Here is a 17,434-nt window from a genome sequence, read left to right on the forward strand (position 1 = left end):
TAACCCACCCCAGTTTTGGTGGGGCTGAAGACCACGCTGGGGCCTTCTCCCTGTGGAAGGACGCCCCTGTGGTGCTGCCACTGGCCCATGATGGCAAGAGGACAGCGCCCATGCCTTGGATGGGTAAAAGATTCAACCACAAGAAGTCATGAGCTGCGTGCATTCCTTCAGAAGCCCACAACGGAGCGGAGAAAGCAGCGTCGTGCCCATTGTTATGGCACACAAAAGAATCTAGGGGGAGGAAAAAAAAAAAAAGAACACCTCAGGTTCCACCGAGATTTGAACTCGGATCGCTGGATTCAGAGTCCAGAGTGCTAACCATTACACCATGGAACCGCTGTGGCGACTCCCCCCGCGGGCTGCCCCTTAGTTCTTCCCCAGCACCCGCCGCCCGCTCCCTCCCGCTGCCCCCGGGTGTGAGGCGAGCCCGGGGCTGCCCCTCAGCTCCCTGCCTCAACCGGGCCGAGCCGTGGCACCCCACAGCTCCCCTCAGCGCCCCTTTCAAGCCGGGCGGGGCAGGGAGAAGCGGCCTGGAAGTGCTCGGGGCTGCTCCGGAAGGAGCCGGCTGTGGGAGGGCGCAGAGGCACGGAAGAGGCTGCAGGGAGGGGCCCGGCTCCCGCTGCCCGTCCCCGGCTTTCGGCGTCCTCACCATGGGCACCCGCGACGACGAGTACGATTACCTCTTCAAAGGTACCGCCCGGCACGGCCCCTGCCTCGACCGGGGGGCTCCCGCTGTGGTACCGGCGGCTGTGGGGCTGTAGGGGTGCGGGGGGTGCGGGTGTGGGGCTGTGGGGCTGTGGCCTGAGGAAAACAGGCATCAAAAACCGCGATTCCTCGGTTTTCCGTGTGGAAAATGGCGTTGTTGCTAACCGCAGATCGGGCGTTTGTGGTGGCGTTGGGATCAGGTCGGGAGGCACCCAGGAATTTGGTCGTCTTGAGGCGTTGGCGGAGGCCGTGCTGGTCGCGAATGTAGTCACGTCACACAACTTCTTCTACACACCTATGGGCAAATTATCAAAAATATTGCGTCATATATACTAGAATGGGGGAATATCCCGAGTTGGTGAGCGCCCACGAGGATCATGGAGCCCAACGCCTGGCTCCACGCAGGCCTACCCAAAAATTCAGGCTGCTGACTGGGAGCACAGCCCAAATGCTTCTTAAAGAAAAAAGAGAGCCTGCTGCTAACAGGGATCCTACAGAACAGCAGTGATCTTCTCGGTACCATTAAGTTCTTTTTATGACTTTGAAGAATTACATTTTTTGTCATCTGTCTTGCCCAATTTCCATGGGGAAACTGGTGTTTTTACTAACTACAGATCAGTTTTCTATACTGGTATTGGGATCAGGTCAAGAGGTACCAAGAAATGCCTCATTTCTCACCTTGCAGCATTGGCAAAGGCCCTGCTGATCGCAAATTCAGTCACATCAAACAACTTCTTTTACAGGCCTGTGTGCAAATTATCAAAAACACTCCATATCCGGACAGGATTGTGTAAGTTATTGTTCTAGCTGTGAGGAAATATCAGTGATGTGGAACTTTTTGGGAGAGGTGCCATTTTTTATTAGATTGCTTATGTATATAACTGTGAAATAATAAAGTTGGGATTCATTTGTGTAGAAAAATTCCAAGCTAGGTTAATTGGCTGCCACCCTGAAAGGTTTTTACCATGTAGAATAGTTTATGGAAGCTGTTGGGAGGACAGGGGATGCTAGGGAAATGGTGCCATGAAGATAGGAGTGATTCAGGTTTTCCAAAGTTAAAGCAGACCGCAGGAAGTTCGTGCAGCATCTCCGATCTGGGATTCATTTGGCAGCTGAAATAACATCAGCAAATGCGGAGTTGCACAAATTGTGGAAACAGTTGTAACTGTCCAAAAGCGGAGGTTGTTTAAAACAAAGCGTCCTTGCTCTGGAATGAGCTGGGAATTGTTGTGGTATTGAGCTGTCTCGTCACCAGGCACTGTCCAAAAACACCAGTGGTAGGTTTAAAAAAAAAAAAAGGCAAAAAAATATCCTCTTGAAAGAAGAAATGAGAACTCAAGGGGAATGCTAAGCCAACGTTTGAGCCTCCTGAGGGGAACTGTAGGCAGCACAGGCGTACCCATTCTGATTGGACATTGTGGAATTAAAAAGATGCAAAAGGGCATCTGAATAATCAGAAGAAATCTTATGGGCTCACATCCCTTTTACTGAGCTGATGTGGAACTACAACAAACGATAGATGTTCTTTCCCTATTTACCCGTATTGCTCATTGCTTTAATTTTCTTCATTTGGAGGTGAGGGCTGCTGGGCCAAAGCTTAGTGCCACCCTGATCTTTTGTTCCACACAGGGCTTCTCAGCACCAGTCCTGCCCCTTGGACTGGGTGTTGGGCTGTCTGGACACCTAATCCAGTCCCAGTTCTTCTGGGTTCGTGACCTAGAGGGACATGGTGGGACTGAGTTCACCAGGGCTTTGAGGTGCTCTAAAGTAACAGGGCGGTATTCTCTGGTCCAGCTGCCTCTTACTGCCCTTGAGCTAAACTGCAGCTGGGCTGTTTGTGCGGGACCCCTGTTCTTGTCCCGTCAGCCACTGCCAACAGTGGTGTGTCCAAATCTGCTGACGGCTGGAATCGCAGCAGTTGGGTCTCGGTGCCTGTCACAAGCTGCCCCTCGCCTGACTCCACGCAATGCTTTAGCATATGTTAATGCCTGGTAGGCCTAGCCTAAAAAAAAAAAACTAGTTTCTGGTGAATTCTTCTTGTCCAGCTATGCATGTCTTTGTATTCCCCTGTACGTTTGGGGTTGAGCTGAGGGAGCAGTGCCTACTGTTCCCAGAACTGCACTTCAGGAAGCAGCAAGTCTGGAAGTCCCCTTTGTGGGACTCTTGCTCTAATTTTAATGGGAGGAAAAAATAATGGTGACATAAGGATGTAACTTAATAATTTAACCTGGCTTACATGCAGAAACTTTTAGCTCCGTTTAATTCAAGTGGCAAACTGACTTACAGTTGGTAAGTAGTTAACAAAATAACCTGTGCTTGTAGAAAAAGTCTTCTGTGTTTTTTGTGGACAAAGCTCAAGAGGATTAGGTTTGTGCCCTGACCATCTGGAACTTTGGATTTGGGGTCAGCCTCCTTGTTTCCGAATGCAGACCTGCCTTGCAGTGACATTCAGCTGACTGTTAGAGAAACTGCTCGTTCAGCTTCCTGCTCTGTGTCAGGTTCATTCCTCCACCTTTTTCCTTTGCTGAAGGAAACTGAAGCCGGGCAGACCTGTTGGTCTGGCTTTCAGACAATGCCTTTTTTCTTTGTGCTTTGTTTATAGAAATCAGTAAAGAAAACCGTTGCATGGCAGGTACGGGTTTATGCCTGTCACTCTGCCAGATGTGGAACCCTTTTGTGCTCTAACAAACCCGCCTGCTTATCCCCGTTACTGCAGTCGTGCTTGGAGCGTTGTGTGCAGTAGGTACAGGTGGTGAATGAGCCCTACCCCAAAGTTCTCTGGGACACGAAATGGGTGGATGAAGCAGAAGGTGCAGGTGAGGAGGGCGATGGATATTAGGTATGGTCATGTTAGGTTTGTCGCCAGCTGCCTAGAAGATGTGCAATCAGGTCATCTTCTGCGCGTTTCCTTTAAACCCCAATTTACGTGGGCTGGAAGAGGTGTTCAGCAGGTTCTTGTGGGTGTCATGGAAATGCGTACAGGCTCTTAATTTGTATGCTGCTTTATAGCCGAGTTCAGTGCAGATAAAAGAGTTTTCAGACATAGTAATCCCGTAGTGCTAGTCTGCATGGCTTAAATTGTGTAACGTGCCGCTTGTCTGCGGTAAAGGTTGTTTCACAATGCGAGCTGGTAGTGCTGGGATTTCTATTTTCAACCTGATGAGCTTGTCAATTACATACTTCGTGAGCTAGTTGAAATTCTCAGAAAACACTTTAATTAAATTAGAGTTTTATCAGAAATAAAAATTGAGAGTGCCGGAATGTTTGTGAAAAATTAATAAGACTATAAATTGCTTCTCAAGCAGCTTACGAAGTGGAGTTCTTATTTTGGCCTTCTGCAGAAATAAAACTGGAATTACAGAATGAAATTCATGCAGTTGCATGGACTTCATGATGTTCTTTTTGTCCACCAAATACTCATCTTAAACCTCTCCAGTGCTGAGTTAGCTCGTTAAATGCATTGTGTTAAGGTGCGTTGTTGCACGTGGTGAAGAGGGTGAGTAAGTCCTTCCAGTGCTGGTGTAGTGAAGGAGAAGGAATGTGCTGGTGGTGCAAAGCTGAGGGGTACGGAAGAAAGCTGGAGTGTGGTACTAGAAGACCTGCTTGATGATGAGGAAGGACAGCAGTTCCCCCAGTGAGACAGGATTCACAGTGTGAGGTTTTGTGCCTGGGGACTCGCAGGAAGCGTTAATTCCAGCGCAAGGTGTTTCTGTTAGAGACAGAAATATTAAAATCCTCGTATGCGTCAGCAATGAGATCTCACCTAGAACGCTGGATGCAGTCCTTGCTGCTTGGGAGAGAAATTAAAGGACTTTTATGGGGGACGTCTGGGGAAAATGGGCAGTCTGTAAGGAAACACTGGAGAGGTTGGCTCGCTTAGGTGGTAGAACAAGACTGAGGAGATGTGGTTGCTTTCTGTAAATACCCAGAACAGTGTAAACACCACTGGGAGAAGAAACTAATAAGCTAATGGACAGTGCTGGCACATGAACACCGCTATCAGCTGACCGCTAATTTCTTCTGAAAATTAGAAGGCAATTTCTAACCATTAGGAGTGAGTTTCTGGAAGAGAAGCCCAGTAAAAGTGTGTGTGCAGGAACAATTAGCTTTAAGGTGGAACTAGATACTGTCGGTTCTCTCCCAGGAACTATTTGCTTGGGATGGTCAGAGAGGGACTCAGCCACTCCTACTGCATCGCTGTGCTCAGAGTATGAGACACGGGGATACAGCGGAGTATGAAATACCAGACTGAGGTGGTTTGGTAAGAAAAGCAAAATGAAAACTAATACAATTTGGGTGACTGTTAAAGCTGTTTCAGCTCATAATTATATTCAGAGAGTGGTGTTCTCTGGACTGGCAGAAATACAGAAAGTGTGAGGAGTCCTAGCAGCCCGCTGACACTGCAAGCTGTTCCCGTGTCCGTGCTCAAGACGAGCTGCAGTGGCCCAATTAAGTAGAGGAAATAGCTGGCTTCAAGGAGGAAAGTGAAATATTTCCCCCTTTTAATTGGGACATATTAATCTGGTGCTGGAAGCCGTTCAGAACATAAGCAGCGTGGGATTCAGACAAGGTGAGGAAAAAAAAAAAACTTGGTAGAGGAATTAAAAGGACCAGTCTATTTTTAAATGGCTGAGAGCTCTGCTTTGAAATATGCACTGAGCAACGAAAATACTTGAGGGTAATACTTAGCAGGCGTATGATGCAGCCTGCTGGGAGAAACGGGATGATGTGTGTGGATCGCTTTCTTCGTGTAGAGAAGCTTTCAGCCCCTGGCACAGCTAACAGGGGTGACTGTGGGACTGAGCGACTCGAGCCTCCCAGGAACTTGCTGCTCGTAACGCGTCCCAGCGACTGCAAATGTGATGTCATCTAAAACCTGAACCTGCCGCAGGAGTTCTGAGGATCTTGTTTGCTGGCAAAAGAGGGAAAACTGTGGCAGCTTGCCAGGCGGTGATGATATAATTGGGTGTCTCGTCCCCTGCACGAAGTTTATTACCGCCTGGCATCCTCTGTGCCAGCAAAGCTGTTTTCTGCCACCAAACTGTGCTGACCTGTCCTTTAGGAGAGTGGAGTCTTACTTGCATTCGGTCCAGGTGCGTGCCACCTACCTGCCTGTGATCCTCGTAAACAGAAGTGGTTAACAGGGCTGCTGTGCTTTGTGCAGCTTCTGTAGCTTGGCTGGCTGCTTGCTGAGTCAGCTGGCAGGGGAAGCTGGGAAGATGTTTGTTTTGATGAGGTATTCTCTAAAAGACTATTTGAAGCTCGCGTTTGCTGCAGTTTTCATTTTATGGAGGGGAGTTTTTTTAAAAGGTGCTTCTCAGCTCTTACAGTCAGGGAAAATCCCATTTGTCAGAGCTGTTGTGCATTATTTAAATAGAAGGTGGTGTCTGCTGTGTGATGCAGCAAAAGATGCGAGGGTTTGTGCTGCTAGACTGAGGCTCACTCCTCACATCAGTGGACTCATTCCTCTGTTGTACCACACAGCATATTTAACACTGTGCTGCAAGTTTAAATGATGTATGTTACTGAGCAAGTGTTTGTTTTCTCAAAACAAGCACCTCCATGCTCTTTTTTGTCACCCAAGTGTCGACTGTTTTGCTTGTGCTGGCCTGATGCACTGCAGAGCACAAAGGTTATCAGCCCTGCTTCTCAAGGGTCTTACTCATCCTCTTTGTCCTCCGTTTCCTTCTGTTATCTGCTCAGTACCTTATCTGAAGGTCACCCAGAGGAGCTGCTGCTGGTGTGACTCAGGGTGGGACACAGCTTGGGCCTGGCTGAAATTCCTGCGTCTTGGTAGCAGGTTTCAGGTTGGGCTCAAGCTCGTCCCTTTCAGCTCAGCACCGTGGGATGGGTGCGAGGAATCCTTGTGATGCTTTTCTTCCTGTCCCAACTGGACTTTACACCTTCTGTCAATCTCTCGTCAAGCATGGCTGCATCCTTCCTCTTAGTTCACTCAGCACTGTGATGAGTCAAGGCCAGCTGGGAAGGGACTTTTGTACTTTTTTTTGACTGCCATGTGTAGTTCTCCTGGAGGAGGTATATGATTCAATGCAAAGGAGATTGAAGTGTAACTACTAAAAGTCAAGTCTGAAGTCTGTTCAGCATGCTGGTGAATGTGGCAGCTCTGGTTCTCTGGAAATCTCAGGGCTTGGACAATAGATCTATGACAAGAGGGGTGGCTTTGCTATTCTTCTTCCTTCTTTCTTTGTTCTGGAAAATGAATGTGCTCATTGTAGGTGATTGTCAATAGATGGTGTACACCTGGAATCTAATTCTGATGTCATTTCTTTCTTGCAGTTGTGCTCATTGGAGACTCTGGAGTAGGCAAGAGTAACCTCCTGTCTCGATTCACTCGCAATGAGTTTAACTTGGAGAGCAAAAGCACCATTGGAGTAGAATTTGCAACAAGAAGCATTCAAGTTGATGGGAAGACGATCAAGGCTCAAATATGGGACACAGCAGGGCAGGAGCGATACCGCGCTATAACATCTGCGTAAGTGGCAGCCTGTGCAGCTGAAGAGAAGCTTTTGCTCAGAAGGGTTGACATTAGGCCCTTCTAATTCCTCAAACACATACAAATGTTTTTATTTTGTCATGTAATATCCACAACGTGTGGGGGAAGGAAGCTTGAATATTTTTCTGTCCAGAAGCAGGGCTCTGCACAAAGCTGATCTACCTCTCAGTGCTGCCCTGATAGGTTACTGGGGGCATTTTGAATCTCTGAAAGCTCTGAAAGCATTCTAGGTTAATTTAAATGCAAGCCATTGATAAAATAACAGCTGTAATTGTGGAGGTTTTATCAGTGGTAACCTATGACCAGACATACTGCTTGCTTTACGTGCTTATTTAATTGAAAAAACAGCATAGCAAAAGCTGGATTTAAGCAAAGCTGGAGGTAATTGTGGGGTGGGAGAACACAACCTGCTTCTTTTCTGTGTAACTGTGCCTCTCTGGTCTGAAAGCGGACCAGCTGGGGCCATTCATAAAGGGACTAGATCAGGCTGATGTTTTTATGATCCTGTGAGTCACTCTTAAGTCTTCCTGTCGCCCTGGGCTGTGCCCGTACTGCACCCACAATGGTGGGTGGGGAGGACTTTTCCAGGAGTGGGTCAGAGGCTGAAGGTGACGGGAGCTCCTTGCAGATCCCAGTGCTTCATTTTGGGGTGCAGGGTTCCCCCCAGAAGCATGGGGTGCAGGGTTCCCCACCAGACTCTGAGCTGGCCTGGCTGCTCAGGTGGTTCTGTGGCATACCCTAATCAGGATGCTTTACTTCCACTGCTTCAAGTCCCACGTATCATGCTTAGATATTTTTATATAGCTGTCTTTGCAGTAAGGGGATGTAGCTATTAGTAACTTGTCACTTTTAATCATGATGTTCTTTGCAGGTTCTCTAACGCATCCCTTTGCCCGCAGGTACTATCGAGGTGCTGTAGGGGCCTTACTGGTGTACGACATCGCAAAGCACCTCACCTATGAGAACGTGGAGCGATGGCTGAAGGAGCTGAGAGACCACGCTGACAGCAATATTGTGATCATGCTGGTGGGAAACAAGAGTGACTTGCGCCACCTGAGAGCAGTCCCTACAGATGAAGCCAGAGCTTTTGCAGGTTGGTAAAATCAAAATAAATTTCTGGGTGAGTGAGGATGTCTGCCTGCAGGTATGGACTGCCGTTCCCCCGATACGGCTAGCCCTGCTAAATAAGCTGCCACAACATACTGGGAGGTGGAGTAACTTGACGAGATTAAAACAACATCCAGGAAGTTTCACTGCACATTTATTGAAAGTGCACTAAATTCTCACTTCCAGTGATGCATCAGGACATGCCTAAAAGCAGTGTAGCACTCATCCCTGTGCCTGAGGCTGAGTGTAAATTGTTGTTGCTGTTGGGTGGCGCTGCTCTCATACCACGTAAGGGGAAAACACCACAACTTTTACTTTTTTTTGGTATCCGTGCATCTCATCAGCAACACCACACACATTGGCTTGTACAGAAGTTCTTCCAGATGGGAGATAAATGTTCTGCACTCCTCTAATTATAATGTTTCTGTCCACACAGAGAAGAATGGTTTGTCATTTATCGAGACATCTGCTTTAGACTCTACAAATGTGGAAGCAGCTTTCCAGACTATTCTGACAGGTGAGTCATCCATTGCTTTCTGTTTTGAGGAGGAAGGGCAGAACACTGCTCAGACATGAGGCAAATAGGCAGTTCTTTGCCTATAAAACGTTTAAAATGTTATTTAATCACCCTTCACAACCATTACATTTGGAATCCATTTGGTCCTTCCTTTGAGCAGCTCCGCTCGTCTGTGACTCCTGAGCACAGGATAGTCACTGTCACTGCATTTAATAGTCCTGGATGGACTTTTGACCTTTGTAGCATGCAATGGTAGTCTTTATGCTCTGTGGATCAAGTACTTCCTTTTTCTTTAAACCCTTTATTTGATAGGCAAAACATCTCCCTTCTGTGGCATTGGCACCTGGTTGTGTTGTAGTTTTGTTCATGTAGTTAGATTAGTGGTTTTTTTTTTTTTTTTCATTTTGGCAGGTAATTGAGACTTTTGAAAACGTACCATAACGAATTAGTTAGCTATAATGGAACATGCAGGGGAGGAGGCAGCTAGGAAGTTACTGCTGTAATAAAAATACAAAGCATTTTTTTTGAGTTGTCTGAAATTCTTCAGCAGTGATGAGAGAGAATTCATAGGCAGTTGGAGTATTTCCTGCTACATGCTTTCTTCCTGTATCCATCTGTGTTTTTTTCCCCTACCCTTAATTGTAATAGGGTTCTGGTTCTTTTCTGTTTTTACAGTGGGTTCCTAAACAGTGGTGTTCTGGCTATATACTAACAAAAAATGTAAATGTGTCAATGTCAGACAGACAAACAGTGCATAGGGATGTGTCATCTCACTGCTTTCACGCCGTGGTGGCTTGAAAGTTAGTTTCCTTAGTTAGCTTGAGTTAGTTTCCTCTTTAGCCAACCCATGTGGTTCCCTTTTAACTTCAGTCTAATCATTCAGTTGTAATTCAACTTTGCACAATTTCTGAAAAAAGAGCAGTTATGTTTATACATTTACTTCCTCATGACTCAGTAATGATGCCATAAGAGGGTGGGCGACAAAGGAGTGGCTGAATGTGATGCCTGACGGTTTTACTGTTTTATTCCTGTATGTAAAGTTAGTTGTGTCAAAATTGCTTGTGAATTTAGGCATGGATATTTCAGGAGAAGCACATCTTTATTGCTTGCTTGTAACTGCTAAAGCCCCAAACTTCTTTCTTTAAGCGTATCCTTGTTACTCCCTCTCCTCTCAGGGGCACCTACACTGAACTGTAAGGTCAGGTTCTGGCTAAATGTGCTGTGTGTAGTATAGAGCAGCCTTGCTGCCTGCTCTTAGAGTTTTCAGGGGGGATCAGGGCTCTTGGGTAAAGGTTAGTTATTTAACTTTCATGCCTGTTCAGCACCAGCACTAATAAAAACAAATCTGGAAATACATCAGACACTTATCCCCTCCCAAGGTGGCTGTCAGGCTGTCATATGCAATATAAACTGATCATCCAACTGCCCCCGGTCTCCTCGTGGACTGCTCTGTTCCCTAACAGCGATGGCTGAAGAAGAGGGAAGTTTGCTGCATGCCCTGGGCTGCTGCCTTATTTCTGCAGAGCTGTGTGACACTCAGATATGACATACTGCTGTTGCCATGGGGAAGCAGTTTACCTCTTGGGCACAGGCTAGGCTGTTTCTTTATCTCTCCTCACATGCTTCCAATGGCACCTTTTATTCCAGAAGTTATTTTGGATTCTAATTAGCCAAGGTTTGATTTTTTTCTGGTTTAATTTTTCTGTAAGGGAGAGCAGGCTGTAATGGGAGAGCAAGGGATTAAAACTAGACCTCAGCGGACTCTGACAGATTGTTGGAGCTGTTGCTTTTCCACAAACGTCAGTGCTCCCTGCGTGTTGCTGTGACAGTGTTTTGGGGAAAGAGCTCTTGGGCATGCGGACAGAATCCTCGTTCAGGAGGGGCTGGTTCAACTGCGCTGGAAGAAATGCTTCTGCTGATTAGTGGGCATGTGGCTCACTCCAGACACCAGCTCCTGTTTCAGGGAGATAAAGATGAAGTAAATAATGCATTAGCAGCAGGTTGCCTCCATCTCTGCTGTGACTGGCATGCAAAGGACGAATGTTCTGCCAGTAAACTTCTCGATAACACTTCACAGCTGGCTTTTTCTGTTAATGATTTGCTTTGAAGGAAAGAGGGGAGCAGTCATCCGAGGAATGTGGTTTTCAGAGTGACCCTGCAGAATCATGGATAGCCTGTCTGTGTTTGGCAAGGTTGCCTCTAAGCGTAGTGCTGGAGGGTGGAATGCTCTCCTTTGAAGAAGGAAGTTGATAAAGGCAGCAGGCTTTGCCACAGGCTGCAAGTGGAGGAGGTTGACAGAAGAAGGGGCAGGGCATGCTGCTGTACCAGCTCTGCTAGTACTCGCCCTGCTGGGAACAGCACCGCAGAGACATCCTAGGCTGCTCGTGATGCTTTTCACACAGCTCTTACATCTTTCCCGGACAGGGTGGTGTGACTGGGGTCTGTAGTGAAACTCCTTTCTTCTCCAGCCCTAGTGAAGCTGGTCTGGTTGGGACACTGAGGGAAACTTGTTAGAGTCCTTTCCCCTGGAGGTGTAGCAGGTCCGTGTTAAGCGTATTCACGCCTAGATTCTCACATGAAGCCACCTTGAATAGATGGTTCTGGGTGCAGGAAACATGAATCCATCATAGTTAGCACAGCCTGAGTGAGTATGTGGTCTGCTACGGGTGGAAGCAGGGAAAGAAAGCTTTTCTTTCCTCTCGCTGTGTCATAAGGGATTCTTGGCAGGTGGTGTATCTGTTCAGACAGGAAGCCCGCTAGATTTGTGCATACCATGTGAGGTTTTGGGGACCTTTTCCTCTGTGGCTTAGGGTAATGGTCCCTGTCCAAGTTCCTCTCTTGTGAGATGTCTAGACTTCAGGGGCTGATTCCTGCGTGCACAAAGCTGCTTTGTATTATCTGGCAAACGAGAGAGACTGGTGTTATAATCCCATCCCCTCTGAGCATTCACAGCAGGATAAAGCATCCTTAAAGTAAACCCGAGGCAGCCTCCGCTCCCTGCCTCGCTCAGTGCCGCCTCTGTTCCCACAGCGCGTTCTGCCGTGGTTTCATCTCGAAGGAATCCCATCTCCAAGGAAACAACATCACAGAGCATTAACAGTAAGAAATGTAGGGATTTCCTCTCGTTAACTCTGTACACCTGAAAATGAATGAAGCGCTAGGGCTGCTTGAGGAGCCGAGGACTGGGCAAGCTCCTCCTAGACAGCGGTGCCTTTTTTTCCCCAGCTCTTACACCACAAGGCCTGTCTCACATGGTTACCAATTATGCAGTGATGCATTCTGCCGAATGTGCTCTTAATAAGGTCTCATTCAGTTACTGAGCAGAGCATAAAGTGTAGTGTCTTCATTAAAAAGTGCACGTCTTCATTAGCCTGGCATTCCTTGGTGCAGACCAGTTTGAGTGGAGGCTTTGCCTCTGGGCATTTTGCCCCAGGAAGAGCAGGTTGAAGCTGTTCCCACCTCCTCTATCACACCAACACAACTATGTGTGGTGAAAGAGTGTGCGGCTGAGCCAGGGCAAGGCAGTATTTAGCCGTTCAGGCTTTCATCTAGGGCAGCACGCTGTGTCTGCACAAAGGTTTGTAACCACAGAGGAGGGAGAGGTGGCAGTGAGCAACAAAAATAAATGGGGCTGCTTTGAGCTGATTTGAGCAGCGCTGCTGCTAAACGTCCTTGCAGGGCTGTCAGGGAGCGGGGATCAGCTGGAAATACATTCCCACAGTCAGAAGGAATGGACGCTCTATCAGCAGAGAAATCAGTGCTGTTGAGATTATTTTTAAGACTTCAGTGAGCGGCCCTGTAGATCTTTGCTTCAAGATGAGGGTATTACGCAGAGGACACCCTGGTGGCGAGTCATTGCTCACAGGGGTGGAGGAAGCGTGTGACAGCTCGTGTTAGGGACTGGTACGAACTTGTTTAGGAAGTTCTGTGGAAAACAGAACTGCTGCTGCTGAACGTGCTACTGGAGAGCTTCCAGTAACACAGGCAGAAAAACCCTCCTGCTGTTAAATAGGAACAGGCAGCGCTTTGCTGGGGGTAAGCTGGCTGCTCACCCTGAGCTGGGGCAGTGAAGTGGAGCAGAAACCTTGCAGAAAGCAGAGCAGATCTCTGCCAGCTGTGCTCCCTCCACCGCCACGTACATGCCCCAGGGTCAGCCTGTGAAGGTGCTCACGTGGAAGACTGTTGGAAAGAACAGTGGACATCAGCAAGAGTGACATCAGAAAATCCTCTTGTACACTTGCAGCTCTTGTTGGGTTGATCTGTGACCTGACCATAACTGAATGCTGTCCTGTTCTGAGTCCGAGCTGCCTCTTTGGAGGCCCAAGCAGCAGACTGTTCTCTCACAGCACTACCTGCAAAGATTATAGCTCCTCGCACAGCCCGTAGATACAGTGCAGGCTCTGTGTGAGAAATTACTTCGTGGTGAGCAGCTGCATGGATGTGTGCAGCCCTGCTCTTAGTCTTCCTGGGGAGCACTCAGCCTGTTTGTAATGGCAGCTTAAATCAGGGTTTGTTGCATCAAGGGAAAGGTTTGCAAGCCTTGTGCGTCAGGAACCCTTTTTAGCTCCTCAGTGCCACCAGGTCTTGTTGCCATCCAGGCGAGCAAGTAGCTTGTGACCAGCCCTTGGCAGCGCGGACGACTTCTCTGCATGAGATTGCTCAATTTCCAGTACTGAAATGATGTCAGGATGTGCACTAAGCAGCAGCTCATTAAAATTCAGAACAAAGGCAACTCACTAATGATGAATTTCTGGTGGGAAAGAAGCTTTTCTTGGTCTGAGGCCAGACAAGGTGCTGGGGACATCGTTACCCAGCTGATGAAGGACCTCAGACCTCCGAACCAACTCGAACCTTTGCCGTGTTTCACCGGTTATTTGTGAGCAGTGCCCTGCAGCAGGGATGGAGTGCAGGCACCCTCTTCTTCAGCGACCTGAGCTTATCTGGAGCGTCCCAGCAGGGCAGGGAGCTGCAGCGTGCAGACAGGGTGTGGGCATCAGCCCTGCTCTCTGGGCTCAGCCTCTTGGCGCTGCTGCTGTCTCCTGCCTGCGCGCTGTTCTCTTGGGCTCCTCTGATGTTGTCACTTCAGGGTAGGCTTTTTTTTTTTTTTTTTTTCTTGAAACTGAAACACTTAACTTTTTTGTTAACCTGAGGTTTAACAATTTTTTTTTTTTTTTAATGGTTTAGAACTTGAATTTGCAAGTGAGTTCCCCATGCTCTATTTCTGGTGTGCTTTATTTCCTTTCTGAGGTGAAGTGCTTGCACCTCATGCTTTCATACACAGCTGAAGCGAGTGGTTTTGTGTCTACTCTGAGTTTATGTTCAACACACACCATCGGCCACTAACTAATCCCAGGAAACTGGGCAAGGCTTTCAGTGCAGGTGTGGACTTGGCAGCGTGTTAGGTTAAACTTCTGTGCCTCTCCTGCGCTCTCTAATTTGTGCTGGGATTTCTTTGGACTCCATATTTCTCCTCTGCAGTTCCAAAGCTGGTCTGCTCTAACACAGTCTCCTCAGAGCCTTAAGAATGATGACAAGGAATTGATGGAATAGCTTCTGATTCTTAGTAAATATACAGAATCCAGCAAATTTTTTTTTTGTTTTTATGTCAATGGGAATAAAGCAGTTATGAAAGAAGTAATTTGTTTCACAAAGATATTTTAACTTATGAATACAGAAGATATAATGAACGTCTTGTGGAAGCTGCCATGCATTACCTATATAGTACCAAAAGTACGGGGAATCTTTGCTCTGTTTGATGCTTGGTTTCCCCAGACATGAACTTTCTGATGCTGTTTTGCATATGCGTAATGACAAGCTCTTTCTCATCTTCCAGAGATCTATCGTATTGTTTCCCAGAAGCAAATGTCCGACAGACGTGAAAATGATATGTCTCCAAGCAACAACGTGGTTCCCATTCATGTCCCTCCAACCACTGAAAACAAACCAAAGATGCAGTGCTGTCAGAATATATAAGAAATGTTCATTCTTTCCTAAAAGGCTGTGTATATTCCCCAGGTCCAAGATTTAAATATATTTGTAATTCTTGTGGTTACTTTCTCGTGTTCAGTTACTGCTTACTTCTGAATTTCTCCATGTCTTAACCACTTTGATTTCGTTGTTTATAAATCTCTTGCTTCTACGTGGCTGCAGTATTTTCCCAACTCCGACTTGTCGGTTTTGGTTCAGTACGTTGTTGGGAACCGAACTGATCTCTTTCCAATGTGATGCCTGCTAGACAGAGCGCAGACACATTTAGTGAGCACTTGAAGATGTTATTCTGCTCCTCGCAAAACAATTAGTGTCAGGATACCTAGGAAAATATCTCTGGGCAGGAGATCTTTCCTTGTCTTAAGGTGTTGTATACTGCATCTAAAGCTTGATGAAATGCCTGTTGCTCTGAAGTGCAATTTTAATGTAAAGCTAAATGTTTTTGGCTACATCTTCAGATTGTCAAGTTGAGGATTTTCTATAGAATATTATGGGGGGGAAGAGAATTTCTTGCAAACAAGCAGCAGGGTTCTTGCTACCCGTGAATGAGCTTTTGTGGTTTGGCACCCGCTGCAAAGGAGGCTGTGGTGTGAGGCAGAGCTGCTGGAGGCTGGCCAGGGAGAGGCTGGTGGGACTCCGTGTGAGGTGCCTCCGGTGAAGTAAGGAAAAGCACGAGCTAAAGCACGAGCTGTGTGGCTGGCTGAGGGTTGCTCTAACACTGGAACCTGCAGCGTGATTCTGTGTTGCCTGAGACTTGGTCTCCACAGTGCCGGTGGTATCAGGATTTGAGGATGCCTTTTTCCTTTCATGGCACACAGACTTGAAGGGTGTTGTCACACTGCATATCACATAGATTAGTACATGCCACAAATGTTAATATATTCAAATGCTAGAGTTGATGAATCAGTAACTTCTACAACCTGGTCTTAGTTTTCAGTTCTGTTTCATACAGTATTTTTCAATGATTCCAATGGCTTGGTACATGATCTTTAACAAAAAAACATCTGGAGTTATTTCCCATTGGATGCATTCATTCTGTAGTCTGCTCAGTACAAATCATCCGTTCAATTAGCTTGTTCAGGGATACATGAACTGTGCCTTCTGTCGCTACACTCTGAAACCACTGCGTATTACACAGGCTGTGCTATTCCCAAACATGCCATTAATATTAAGATTTGGGGGCTTTTGGCACTGGATTTCTACTGGATTTAAGAGCTGTTTGTTGTATAAATGCCTGCAGTTGTTTATACAATGACGGGAAGCTAATTGTAGGGGCCGTTTCTCAAACTCTGATATGACCCACTTGGAACATCCAAATTTGGGTAGGCACTACCAGCTGCATTTCTTACCCAACCTTTCTGTCTTGCGGTGCTCATGATGTGTAAGGCACACGGAAGGCATTGCTGTAGTCGGTCACTCGTTTTATTTAATCCATTTCTCCTCCTGGTATTAGTTCTGAAGATGCTCTTTTGATCTGTTTGTAAATTACTTTGTATTTTATGCATGTACTGTAACTTGATTCATTATTTTTTTAGATTGATTTAAAATATATTCATCCATGATTCTAATAAAGAATTACAGGGGACGACTCAGTACAGTGTTGGGTGCGCTTTTTGGGAGAACTGGGGTTTGACCTGAAGGGCTTTACGTACCGGAATCTCGTAAGCTTCTTGGAACAGCCTATGAGAAGACACTGAAGCAGAAGTGCTCCCAGAAAAGGACCTGTAAGAGCCATGTACCACGTGTAACACATTTACTTTTGCTCAAAGCAGGCCTGTGGTTTTGAGTGGCTGATATAGCTCATCTGTGCACGGTGCCCCCACAGCCCTGGGGGGAAGTCGCCTGCAGAGCGTGTGGCAGCACTGGTGTGGCTGGGGTGGGATGCCTGAAACAGCCTGAAATTTTGGGGCCTTCTTATTTATCACAGGAGTCTGAGCTGGAGGTGTAAGATGGAGCCCCTGCTCGTTGTGGGAACTGTTCTCAGAGTACTTTCTTTGGCCAGACAGGAGGGTGTTTTGGAATTAACCAAATTACCAGGGCAGCCAGCTTCTAAATTTGTCAACTGGAAATGCAGGGTGAGGTTCACTTCGCTCCCCTTTCCCATTCACTTCGTCGGACAGCCTGACTCAGGCGTGGATTTCGCATGGCTTTACGCACGGCGCTTCCTCCTGCGGTAAACGCGAGCACAGCGGAGCCTGGAGGAGCACGGACCCCAGCTGCAGGCCCCTGCCACACGCGGTGTCGCTGTGCGTGCTCATGCTTCCTCGCCTCGGGACAGCCTGGGCTGCGTTCAAGTCCTGAAGCTGTGACATGGCTGGACGTGCTGATAGACCAAGTAAGAACTCTTCTTTATTGTCATTAGAACTTTACAATTAGAAATCCTTCGAAATGCCTTGCAAAAACTGGTTCTGTAATTGCAAACTGCTGCAACGTGGAATTCAAAGTTTTCATTCAATTGTTCGTAAAGCCTTCATAAACAATATATTGACTTCTGAAGTATAATCAAATTGAGCACGTACTCAGATGCAGCTCCTTACCTAGTAAAGCCTTTGTGTTTGGGCAGACAGGGCAAGGCGCTGCTCCGTCTGGACACTGACCTGCCA

The 17,434-nt window shown here is 47.1% G+C and overlaps 1 protein-coding gene and 1 non-coding gene across 2 annotated transcripts; one reads left to right on the forward strand and one right to left on the reverse strand.

Moving 5' to 3' along the window:
* Positions 1–264: 264 nt before the first annotated feature.
* On the reverse strand, positions 265–336 carry TRNAQ-CUG. Its single transcript has one exon. It is a non-coding gene; the product is annotated as a tRNA-Gln (tRNA).
* A 230-nt stretch (positions 337–566) lies between these two features.
* Positions 567–16,423, forward strand: RAB11A (RAB11A, member RAS oncogene family). Its single transcript, XM_032194877.1, has 5 exons — positions 567–690; positions 7,003–7,198; positions 8,119–8,312; positions 8,763–8,843; positions 14,677–16,423. The coding sequence occupies exons 1-5, from the start codon at positions 651–653 to the stop codon at positions 14,814–14,816; spliced, it is 651 nt and encodes a 216-aa protein (XP_032050768.1). The 5' UTR covers positions 567–650; the 3' UTR covers positions 14,817–16,423.
* The last annotated feature ends 1,011 nt before the right edge of the window (positions 16,424–17,434 follow it).

Source organism: Aythya fuligula, chromosome 11, assembly GCF_009819795.1.
Source record: "Aythya fuligula isolate bAytFul2 chromosome 11, bAytFul2.pri, whole genome shotgun sequence".
NCBI lineage: Eukaryota > Metazoa > Chordata > Aves > Anseriformes > Anatidae > Aythya > Aythya fuligula.